Below are 11,718 nucleotides of genomic sequence, written 5' to 3'. Positions count from 1 at the left end.
AAAAAAAAAAAAAAAAAAAAAAAAAATTACAATCCCCAGCAAAATTCTACAGCCTTTCCTGTAGAGACCATAATTTTTGTGGCGCATAAAGTTGTAATCGACTGTGACTCATCTTCTTCAACCTTTAATTCACATAACAGAGCACGCATTTGGATTTTCATCGCTGAAAATCTGCGGCGGATAAGCGTACATTTCCATGGCGTATCTCTGTGCGTAATACTGATACTCATTTCTTATCACCTCCACCACTTTCGCCTCTTCCGCCGCCGCCTCTCCGCCGTCTTTCCCCTCTCCACCGCCCCCCTCTCCTTCTTTCGCCTCTCCGTCGCCGCCGTCGCCCTTCTTCTCTTTCCCGCCTTCTTCTTTCGCTTTCTCCTCTTTCCCTTCCTTAGCCTCGCCGTCTTTCTCTTTCGTTTCTGGGTCTGTTTTAACTATCACGGCGTGTTTTCCGGTTCTTCTGTGCACGAAGTTCACAAGCTTTGGTGGGTCGAACACGCCGGTTACTGTAACTTGTGAGGTTTTCAGATCTGGCTCCACTGAATCCACCCCTGAAGAAACCCATTTTTGAAAAGAAATTAGATTCGAAATCGGATCAGAAACTGTAAATTAATGGGGGGAAACGAAATGGAACCTTTCATTCTAAATATCCGCTTCTTGATTTCTTGAGCACAGCCCTCGCAATGCATATGAACACTTAATATCACTGTCACGACCTGTGGCTACACGTTGAAGAATCGAAACAGAGTAAGGAATTTGAATTTTCAGAAACAGAGCAAAAACAGGGGATTTGTGGTTTGTGGGTTTTGATTTGTGATTTGCACCTCTTCTTTTTTCTCTTCAGATTTGGGTGGTTCTTTCTCCTCTGGTTTTGGTTCCTCCGCCGCCGCCGGCGGTTTTGGGATCGGAGATAGAAGCTCCACCTGTCTATGGCTTTTCTTCTGTACTCTGTCCAAGACCTTCAATGGATCTGCCTTTTCCCCTTTTATAATCACTTTATGGGTCTTGCAATCAGTGATTACATCTTCAACTCCTGTTAAAATCAAGCATTAATTTCATCGGAATTACACAATCACAGTTCATTCACTTTCTACTCTGTTTTTCTACTCTGTTTTTAGCTAATTACCTTCAAAGCCTTTGAGACAGCGGCGGACTTTCCGAGCACAGCCTTCACAATGCATGTAAACTTTGAGAACAATCTCCGGCGGCGGCGGCGGCGGCGGTGAATCCTGCTCCTTAGCATCCTTCCCTTCATTGGGTTCCTCTGTTTTTCCCTCCTCCTTCTTCTCCGGCGCCGATTTCTCCGACGGCTGATTCTCCTCTTTCTTTTCCTTCAAATCATCAGAAGCTGGTTTCTTAACATCGATTTCCTCCGCCATTTTCTTCTCCTCCGGCTTCTTCTTCTCCTCCTGAACAAACCCAGAAAAAGTTCAGAACAGAACAGAACGCAAAAACAGAGCAATGAGTGGGTTGGGTTAAAGAAACAAGACTCACCTCTCCCATGATGGGGTCTTTGTCGAAAGCAGAGTACAGGTAAAAAGATGAGAAACGTATGAACTAGAGCGCGGATTTCAATGCGTGTGGGTTTTAGGGAAGTTGAAAATGGGCGTTACGGGCAGTGATCTGTGTGTGTGTGTGTGTGTGTGTGTGTGTGAGTGAGGGAGTGAGTGGTGGTGGTGATATTGAGTATCAAATGGCGAGACGTGTCATTTTATAAGGAGCACATGCAAGCGGGAAGGCGTGGTTGGAAGCCAAATGGCGCCGGCAGCGCTCATGCTCTTGCTTTCTTTTTTACTTTTGATTTTGGAACTTTCTTAATTTCATCCCCAATTAATCAAAACGGAGTTTTGAATTCTAATATTTATCTTATTTGGTAATAAATATTGATTAGAATTTCTTTGAATCTAAAAGTAATCGGATCAGAGTTTATGTAACAACTCAAGCCCGTTATGTATTTTGTATGGTTTAAAAATGTTTGGTGTGATCTTACCGTCCATCCACTTGTGAGGGACTGTGTCTACCCTAACACACTGTTCGGCTCTGATACCATTTGTAACTGCTTAAGTTCACCTCTAGCAAATATTGTCAATGGAGGGAGTGGGGGTAGTGGGCAGCATCCTCCGTAGCAAACCGCTCTGTGTCGGGCTCTAATACTATTTGTAACAGCCCAAGCCCACAACTAGCAAATACTGTTCATAGGGGGCAGCATCCTTCTTAGCACAACACTTGGTGTCTGACTCTGATACCATTTGTAACAGTCCAAGCCCATTGTTTGCAAATATTGTTTGTGTAGGGCAGCATTCTCCCTAACACACTGCGCGGCGATGTCTGACTCTGATACTATTTGTTAGAGCCCAAACCCACCATTAGCAAATATTGTCTATAGGGGCAGCATCATTCCTAGCACAACACTTGGTGTCTGACTCTAATACCATTTGTAACAGCCCAAGCGTACTGTTAGCAAATATTGTCTGTGTACGGCAGCATCCTCCCTAGCACACCGCTCTGATACTATTTATAACAGCCCAAGCCCACCGCACAACACTTGGTGTCTAACTCTGATACCATCTGTAACAGCCCAAGCCCACTACCAGTAAATATTGTTTGTGGAGGGCAACACCCTCTCTAGCACACCGCTCGGTGTCTGGCTCTAATACCATTTGTAATGGCTCAAGCGCACCGCTAGCAAATATTGTTCGTTTTGGGCCGTTACATATCGCCGTCAACCTCACAGTTTTAAGACGTATATTAGGGAGAGGTTTCCACACACTTGTAATAAATGTTTTGTTCTCCTCCCCAACCGATGTGGGATGTCATAGTTCACCCAATAACTCGACCAATTCAAACTAACTCATCTATCCTATGGATTTGTTAGGTTTTTTTCAAAATGGGTTGGATTGAATTTTCGGAAAATCGAAAAAATCAGTTCAGTTTGAAGGTTGACATTTTTTTTGTCGGGTCAATCTAACCAACCCAAAAAGAGGGTTACAACCCAACCTAACCATACCTTATTTTAAAAATATAAAAGAATAATATTTTACGTTTTTAATTCATGTTAGTGATATGTAGTGACTTGTAACTCTATTCAGGTTGCTCGAATCAGTGACCCGAAATTTTGAGTTGGTTCAAAGAATTTTCTAACCTAACTTGAATTTCACTGATTTTCAAATATGTATTTTGATTTGATGGTTCGTTTTGAAAACGAGCAAAACTCAACACATGTTACGCCTAACCAAAACTTTTCGATTACCAAATATATGGAGTCAAAGTCAATAAATTATATTTGACGTATTCCAAATAAAAAGAAAAAGAAACGTTTTCTTAAAATGTCAAGAACATTAATGCAACGTTTGAAACTTCAAAGACTAAAAAATATTTGTGTAACTTTAATGCTGACAGTTGTGTTGGATAAGAATACTTGTTTTGGAACTTCCTTGTATATTATATCAATTTAAGAGGGAAATGAAACATTCTTTATAAAAGTGTAGGAATCTCTCCCGAGTAAACACGTTTTAAAATCGTGAGATTAACAGTGATACGTAACGGGCCGATGCGGACAATATCTACTAGTGGTGGGCTTGAGTTTCCATAAAAGGGTGTGGAGACCTCTTCCTAGTAGTCACGTTTTAAAACTGTGAGGCTGATGGCAATATGTAATTGATCGAGGTGGACAATATCTACTAGTAGTAGGCTTGGATGGTTACGATTACAATCTACTTTGTATCTAAACTCTAAACAACAGTAAAATTTGTACGAAGGAGAAAAAAAAACGTGCCAACAAACAAAGAACCATACCTTTTTAGGGTCAAAGAAAGATAGCCATCCAACCCTGTTAGGGTTTTTCGTCTATCGCTTCTCAAATTAGGTTAAAAGATAACAAAAATTAGGTAATGGTTCGAGACATTTATTTTCATGAAACCAATGTTCAAATTCTCATATGCACACCTAATTTTCTCGAGAAAAAAACTCGAAACGAGACATACCGAGCAACAAGACCCCAACTATTCAATCCCCGTCATCGATTCAGTATACTTTAGCTAAATTAATTTACATTTTTCCTCAAAATTACTCGAAACCCACATCAACAATATCATCTAAATGAAGCCTCGAGAGAAAAACAACTACTCTTCAGCTGCACTGTCATCGTCGTTGTCGTCGTCGTCATCATCAACAGACAACAACCAGAATTTTCAGAAACCTCGGTAGGACCTTACCCTCAATTGTCTGTCGGGAATCAAACTAACATTTCTACATAAGCTGTGTGTTTTAATAGCTGCAATTATTTGGAATTCAGATGAGAACGGTGGGTTTTATGATCTCTCTTACAAACTTTATGTAAAATCAAATCAGCTTTTAAAAACCTGTTCGTAAGGACCCGAAACGGCCATGGCTCACTCGTCACCGTTCATCGAACATATCTAGTATGACAATTGCATTCTTGCAATAGTGAAACAGCTATTGTGTTTTGCACTTGTTCCGTCTCAAATAAGAAGAATTGACAATTAGTCACATCGGGTTATAGTACATTTCTTATCATTTTGGCTTTGACAGGGTGCGTGAACGATCATACAGTCCCGTATTGACATAACAAGAATAGTAAAAACCTAACTGATATGAAAGAAGGGGTTGAAAACGAGCATACGTCCATAGACAACACACCCTTGAACAAGTATGACGAAGACATCATACACGTCGTTACATACTACACGCCATGAACAAGCATGACCGTAACACCCTAACTCAGTTACACTCCTAATGTTTAAGAATTAAAAGACGTTATTTACAATCATATTATTAACGTTGATGTCTAAAACGATCTTAATTTTTATATAATTATAAATAATATCACGTATGTCTTTTAATTTTTATATATCTTATTATTAATCAATTTTTATATTTTTTATATGGTACATTTTAAACAAAATTTATAATTTAAGATTGAAAATAAAATATTTTAATATTTTAAAAAATAATTGAAATCAACCTTTTTTTTTTTATAATTTATTATAATTTCTTTAATTATTAATTTGTTAATAGGGAAATAATTATTAAATAATGATTAAAGGGTATTTTCAATAATTTGATTATCAAGAGATTCGAGCGGCTTATAATGGGTTTAAATTATTATTATTATTATTATTATTATTATTATTATTATTAAGAATAATTGGAGAATATTTTAATTGATTAATAATTTAATGAAAAAATAAAAAGATGAACAATCCACGTCATACAGCCCTACTAATTTGATGAGCTGATTTGCCCTTCTCCATTTCCACGTGATTTTGTCTAAAGAATAAACTAATCATGAAATTGGCCATTCTGTTAAATCTGGAGCCCACGTGGCAACAAATGTCGTATTTTTGGTCAAAAATGGGAATAGAAGATGCCACGTTGTCGTGAAAGATACACGTCAGCTCCATTGAGTTGGTACACGTAGAGCCAGCACAACACGAGGGAACTATGTGGATCTTATTTTATAAAAAAAAAAATATTAAAATTTTTGAACTTTGCTTGAGCTTTGAATGATGTGTTAAATCACTCAAAAAAAAAAAAGTGGGTGGCTAGAAAAATGCCATGTGTTAGGTTCTCGAGTATTTTGAGTTGGGTCGAGTTTGAGACATTTTTAAACGCAACCTAATGGTTCGAGAGGTAACTTTTTTCCACTCGAGAAATATTATAAAATAATGAATTTAATCCAATCTGATCGTAAAATATTTGGATTTAGTTAATTTATTAAAAAAATTTATTTTTAGTAAAAAAATAAAATATTGGAGAATAAATAATAAACATTTAATATGATTAAATAAAATTACAATAAATTCGATCCATCAAGTTCTATTCAATCCAAATTAATTTCAGGAAAGCCTACGAACAATTCTTATCTACCCCTCAATTATATAGAATAGATGCATCATGAATAAAAGAAAGATTCCACGGGTGACTCGACTAGTTTCGAAGGTGCTAGACTATCTTATATAAGGTCAAATCAGACTATTTTATATAAGGTCAAAATCAAACCGACCTAGACTAAACGATTATTCTAAACTATTTTAAAATTTTTTATTTTTTTTAAAATTTGAGCACCTAAATAAGTTTCAAGAGTAACCGCCCAAGTCCTTGCTAGCAGATATTGTCCCTTTTAGTTCGTTACGTTCGCCGTCAGCTTCACGATTTTCAAATGCTTCTCTACTAGGAGGTGTTTCCACACCTTTATAAAACCCCTCTCCAACGGATGTGGGATCTCACAATTCACCCCTTTGGGATCAGCGAGATCTCACAATCCACCTCCTTTGGGACCAGCGTCTATGCTGACACACCGCCCAGTGTCTAGCTCTGATATTAAGAATGACAGCTCGATCCCACCACTAGCAGATATTGTCCGTTACGTATCATCGTCAGTCTCACGATTTGAACTCAACCTAACTCCATTCAAATAAGTTATAATCTAATTCAAACCGAATGGTTTGAATTAAGACCCTAATCTTTTTCTAACCCGCTTAATGAATAACGACTCGAGCAAAGCTTAGATCCATCTAACCCGCTTAGTCAAGTGATGGGTCAAATCTGGATTTTGGACTCATAATAGAAAGAAGAAAAGGAAAAGGCAAACAAATAATGGGAAGAAAGATGTCTAAGAAAAGCATAACATATGATGATGGAGTAAAGAAAATGGTGAGGTAAGGGCATATCCATGTGGTTTCTGATCATCCCCTCATCATCTATGCCTTTTTCATTTACAATATTATTATTATTCTCTCATTATAAAAGCTTCTAAAACAAGATCTGTGATGAACTTTATTCACAAAATGGATCAAAACAAAATCAAAGATCTGTTCCCACCAAATCTTGTTCGGTATCAAATGCATAAACCAGTATGAACAAGCTTTTGTCTATATCAAAATGGCTTGTTGGGGCCATTGTTGTAGGCCGTGGTCTTCTTTTTCTCAACGGTTATGGCTCCATTGTGACTGGTTTTGGCCTCGGAATGGCCCGCCATGGGAGGGAGCTCTTGTCTCCTGCCGACGGCGAAGGTTTATTTGCAACGATTTCGACCGCTTCTGGCGGGTATAAGTTTTATGAATGTTGGTTTGCTTCATTTCGAGCGTTGATAGAAGATTTGAAAGTAACATCATATAACAAGAAGCAAAAGACAACATACGGTTTGAATAGCACATAATTTTTCGAGTAGGGAGAATAAGAAGATTTGAAAGCAACAAGCAAAAGACAACATATCGATTTGAATAGCACATAATTTTTCGGGTAAGGAGGATTGAACAACTAGTCGCATCCCCTATAATATATTTTGAGGTGTCTAATAGGCCTAGACATGATTTCAACGAACAGTCATACAAAATCTAGGTGGGAGGAGTTGACGACTAGTCACATCTTCTTATAGTATATATTGAGGCGATTCATATCTGATAGGCCTAATAGTCATACAAATAGAATATTATAGCAAGACAATACAACATGAAATTAAATAAATTTTTGCATGTCAAGTTTAGTCGATAATCAATCACTAGAAATATGATATCAACGAGAAGGGCATCATCAAACACGAGGTTGGATGAGTGTCATTATAGAAGAAAACGAACTAAATTAGTGTTTTCGTGTGTGACTTTGGTCATATTTGCAAGAACCATAACGAGAGCTAAATTCACATTCATATTAATATCGAGATTTAGATCGAGAGTTACCATTTTTGGCATTCAAACCTAACTTTGTGCCATATCGACATCGAAACGAGCTAAATATACCATTGATTTCTATTTCGAACGAACCCCATTTTCAACCAACTTCTAGCAAATCCAATCAAACATTAAAAATTTCAATTCAGCCAAAATCAAAATCTATAAAAGTTAGTTCAAAAGGTTAAAAATCTTCACCAATTGCCCATATCCGGTAGCTCCTACTTGGTCGATGAGCATCAAGTGTTATGGCTTGCTAGATATGTCCTCTATGACACCTTTCCCATCAACAGCATCGAAGTAGAAAAAGTTCTTGAGAGGGTCTCCTTTTCCAGAAATAGCTTTAATTACTTCCTACGAATGGGAATAATTGATGTAAATAACTGATGCAATTTATAGGTTTCAAGAGATCCAACTAATAAACGCACCTGCCCAAGAATTCCTCCAATGATAGCACAAACAGGAGGAAATTCCTTTGAATTTGTCACCAATCTCTCTAGGAGGGCGTTGGGAATATGAGCTTCATTCAGTGACTGCAACATGTGTTACTGATAAAGTAAGAATGAATGCTACTTGTAAACGACAAAACACGAAAAAAAATGTATTCCTCGAACTCTACCTGTGACTCACAGAGCTCCTTTTTCAACTTCAAAACCCCGGGAAGATCCGATATTGTAGTCTCTCCTGGATTTCGTCCCTCGGCCTCTTCGAACTTTTCTATGACTGCATCCATGAGAAAACCACTGTTGCTATTGTCGAGGCATTGAAATACACGAGGAAACAATGGATCAACGATATAAAGATGATTGAATTCAACTCAAGTATAGAACAAAGGTCACTGTCTTTGATTCTATGTTGTAGAGGAGCATAGCAGACATAGAACACATGTAAGTTCTATATGCTCAGTGGAAGAACTATTTCCCCTCATAACGTTCATCCAAGTCTATATGCTCAGTGGAAGAACTATTTCCCCTCATAACGTTCATCCAAGTCTATAAAGTATAAATAAATAAATTCACTGCTTATTTATTCACACAAGTATGATTTACAACACCTCTTAATGCATAAAATAGCTTTGAAACTCTTCTGGGATGTGTTTTCCAGGGTACTGAAATTGCTTCCTGCAGTAAGAGGATCGACAAATGCAAGTCGTGACGAAAATGAGTATGATGTACATCTTTTACACACAAAAAGAGAGAGGAAGAAGAAGAGACAACTCATTAGGACAAACAAACGCAAGGATGCACACGGGCAATATAAAAAAGAAACAGCCCACCACAAAAAGAAGCTTATACAATGAATACCATGTACATTAACAACATCAGTCATTTACATATATATATATATATATAGAAATGAGCTCCCTCCAACTCTGTGTTTGCCCCATTTCCACAGTTGACATCCAAAGCACCAAATGAACCAATCAAGATTTGTAACAGCCCAAGCCCACCGCTAGTAAATATTGTCCTCTTTGGACTTCCCCTCAAGATTTTAAAACACGTCTGTTAAGAAAAAGTTTCCACACCCTTATAAGGAATGCTTCGTTCCCCTCTCCAACCGATGTGAGATCTCACAATGCCCCCATTGGGGGCCTAGCGTCCTCGTTGGCACACCGCCCGGTGTCTAGCTCTGATATCATTTATAACAGTCCAAGCTCACCGCTAGCATATATTGTCCTATTTGGACTTCCCCTCAAGATTTTAAAAAGCGTATGTTAGGAAGAGGTTTTCACACTCTTATAAGGAATGTTTTGTTCCCCTCTCCAACCTATGTGGGATCTCACAAGATTAATTGCATAAATGCGTCGACAGATTTCTTGCCACAAAATGCAAGCAGGGCAGAAATGGTCAGTAACTCAAAAGGAAAAGGTTGACAATACTTGCGTGAGTTTCTTTATTCTGATCATTAATTGGCAGATAAATATGAGGGATAGCAAGTTGAAGGCTAGAAAAGAAAGATAGATCAGAAAGAAAGAAAGTAATCCACACTTGTATATGCATGCATGTGGGTGTGCCAGTGGAAAATCAGGACTCAGATGACTATATTACTGAAGATTTAAAAAGAAAAAAGCAAAAAACTGAGTGTTCTAAACTCAACATGATAGAATAATGTATACCTCAAAGCTTGGATATGATAGTTGGCATTCCACAGTGTCCTCAAGTTTTTTCTGTCAAGAAAATGGAAGGACATAGTGAAATGAACATTATTCATGAATTTTATGCCGAAAGAAGAAATGTCAGCGCCAACTTCACAGGACAAGTGACCAACAGGAAGCTCTAAGATGAACTAAACCCGGAGAACGAATTTAACATCCCATGCCAACTACAAACAAACGCCCCCGACTCACATTAGCAGGGACAACAAAATGCAGTACAATCATAAAAATATAGAAGAAATCAAACACGTATAGCTTGAGATCTAAAACAAATAATGTAACGGTCCAAACCCACCATTAGCAGATATTATCCTTTTTTGGCTTTCCCTTTCGGGGTTCCCCTCAAGGTTTTTAAAATGCATCTGCTAGGGAGAGGTTTCCACACCCTTATAAAGAATGTTTCGTTCTCCTCCCCAACCGATGTGAGATCTCACAAATAAAATGTAGGATAATAATGTATTTTGATTTGTTACCTTTGCATATGTATAGTGTTGTAGATCAACAAATATTTCACCACAGGAATCTCTACAATCAACAGTATAAAACGATATGCGCTTCGGTAAGTTCCGGCATTTCTCATTGACTGATTTCTACAATAAGTTTAAAACAATAGAAATTTATGAACAATGAAATCCACATGAAATTTATGAACAATGCAAAGTGGAAGGAGAAGCCTTTGCTATTACTTTTTCAGCAAGGGAGCAACAACTAACGACTATAACATCAAACGTCTTCAAAAACTCTTCATCAAAGCTCGACAATTCACCTAAGAGGACAGGAATTTGAACTCAACTATATCAGGGGTTTATAAAATTAAGGGCTAGAGCTCAAGAATGGATGCTCAATATAATCATTGATAACTGAATTTATGGTATCTGTAACCACAACTACATTATTTACAAGTATGAGAAACAAAGTAATACCTCTGTCGACCGAAACTCGTACCATAGGATTGAAATCTTTCAAAGAATCACAGCAAAGTTCAGCAACAGTTTTCCCAGCAAAAACCCCCTCATCAGGAGGTAATAGAAAATTAGCAGAAAGTGCTTCTTCAGTCACCAACCGATTATCCACCAATGTCAAACTACCAATCCCAGCAAGAACGATATTCTTGCAAAACTAACAATCCATAGAGATAGATATTGAAGAACAAGCACGTCTAATCAAAATCCAGTTTGAATCTATACAAAATAAAAAGCCAGGACTCAGCTAATTTAACAACTAAATGTTACCTCAGCAACAGCCCCCTTGATTCCACAAACTAGAACATGAGCTTTGCTAAGCCTGCGAGCAAAATCCAGATAGAAATTAACAAGAAACTGAAACAAATCGCATTCAAATCAAGATGAGAGAGCTCATATACCTCCTCTGTGCATCCGCGCCCCAAACCCTAATCTGGCGATCGTACAATTGAGTTTCCTGCTCCGTCAACTCCTCTCCGTCCATTTCTTCACTTCGAACTGCACCACACAAGGATTCAGCAGAAATTTTTGTTAGGAGTAAGGATTGTGAGCATGTCTATGAAATTGTGCAGCATGCGGTGTATATCTGCTAAGGGAGGGAAACAGAGCTTCACTGCGAGTGTATTAATCAGTGATAGTGAAAAAGTAAGTTCGATTCCTACCGAAATTGAAGACTATGGCGAAGCAAAGATTACGAGTTCCCTCACTCTTCCACTGTCGAGACGACGATCAAACCAGCCGTCCGGCGAAGAAGGCGACCGATTTCTGCGGCTTTCAAAATCACCAAAGAATCAAAAGAAAAGTCTCCTTTAAAAAAAAAAAATTAAAATTTATCCCTAAATTTGTCATTTTTATCCTAAATTTTCAATTTCATCCAATAATTTGCAAAAAAAAAAAAAAAAAAAAAAAAAAA

At 37.7% G+C, this 11,718-nt stretch overlaps 2 protein-coding genes across 4 annotated transcripts; both read right to left on the bottom strand.

Moving 5' to 3' along the window:
* Positions 1-7: 7 nt before the first annotated feature.
* On the bottom strand, positions 8-1,721 carry LOC111456722 (heavy metal-associated isoprenylated plant protein 7-like). Its single transcript, XM_023098688.1, has 5 exons — positions 1,492-1,721; positions 1,124-1,406; positions 822-1,030; positions 632-719; positions 8-548 (listed from the first exon to the last, which is right to left on the bottom strand). The coding sequence occupies exons 1-5, from the start codon at positions 1,498-1,500 to the stop codon at positions 130-132; spliced, it is 1,008 nt and encodes a 335-aa protein (XP_022954456.1). The 5' UTR covers positions 1,501-1,721; the 3' UTR covers positions 8-129.
* A 5,908-nt stretch (positions 1,722-7,629) lies between these two features.
* On the bottom strand, positions 7,630-11,655 carry LOC111457249 (SUMO-activating enzyme subunit 1B-1-like). 3 transcript variants are annotated; one of them, XM_023099449.1, is made up of 11 exons: positions 11,468-11,655; positions 11,207-11,303; positions 11,076-11,127; positions 10,767-10,962; positions 10,530-10,609; positions 10,317-10,433; positions 9,805-9,855; positions 8,743-8,809; positions 8,308-8,411; positions 8,117-8,221; positions 7,630-8,042 (listed from the first exon to the last, which is right to left on the bottom strand). In XM_023099449.1, the coding sequence occupies exons 2-11, from the start codon at positions 11,287-11,289 to the stop codon at positions 7,935-7,937; spliced, it is 963 nt and encodes a 320-aa protein (XP_022955217.1). In that variant the 5' UTR covers positions 11,290-11,303; positions 11,468-11,655; the 3' UTR covers positions 7,630-7,934. The 3 variants fall into 3 exon arrangements, with proteins under 3 accessions (XP_022955217.1, XP_022955218.1, XP_022955219.1); XM_023099450.1 differs by having other exon boundaries at positions 11,207-11,391; positions 11,468-11,620; XM_023099451.1 differs by lacking the exon at positions 9,805-9,855.
* Positions 11,656-11,718: the final 63 nt, after the last annotated feature.

Source organism: Cucurbita moschata, unplaced genomic scaffold (genome assembly GCF_002738365.1).
Source record: "Cucurbita moschata cultivar Rifu unplaced genomic scaffold, Cmos_1.0 Cmo_Scf00019, whole genome shotgun sequence".
Classification (NCBI taxonomy): Eukaryota; Viridiplantae; Streptophyta; class Magnoliopsida; order Cucurbitales; family Cucurbitaceae; genus Cucurbita; species Cucurbita moschata.
This window is presented reverse-complemented; position numbering and strand designations above follow the sequence as displayed.

Excerpts from the sequence above, each read along its gene's own strand:
- LOC111457249 (XM_023099449.1), bottom strand. The coding sequence starts at position 11,289 with ATGGACGGAGAGGAGTTGACGGAGCAGGAAACTCAATTGTACGATCGC. Across the intron at positions 10,610-10,766 it reads ACGAGTTTCGGTCGACAGAG|GTGAATTGTCGAGCTTTGAT; the intron begins GTATTACTTTGT and ends CTGTCCTCTTAG. Across the intron at positions 8,412-8,742 it reads GCTATTTTATGCATTAAGAG|TCATAGAAAAGTTCGAAGAG; the intron begins GTGTTGTAAATC and ends TCATGGATGCAG.
- LOC111456722 (XM_023098688.1), bottom strand. Across the intron at positions 1,031-1,123 it reads CTGTCTCAAAGGCTTTGAAG|GAGTTGAAGATGTAATCACT; the intron begins GTAATTAGCTAA and ends TGATTTTAACAG. Across the intron at positions 549-631 it reads GCGGATATTTAGAATGAAAG|GGGTGGATTCAGTGGAGCCA; the intron begins GTTCCATTTCGT and ends GGGTTTCTTCAG.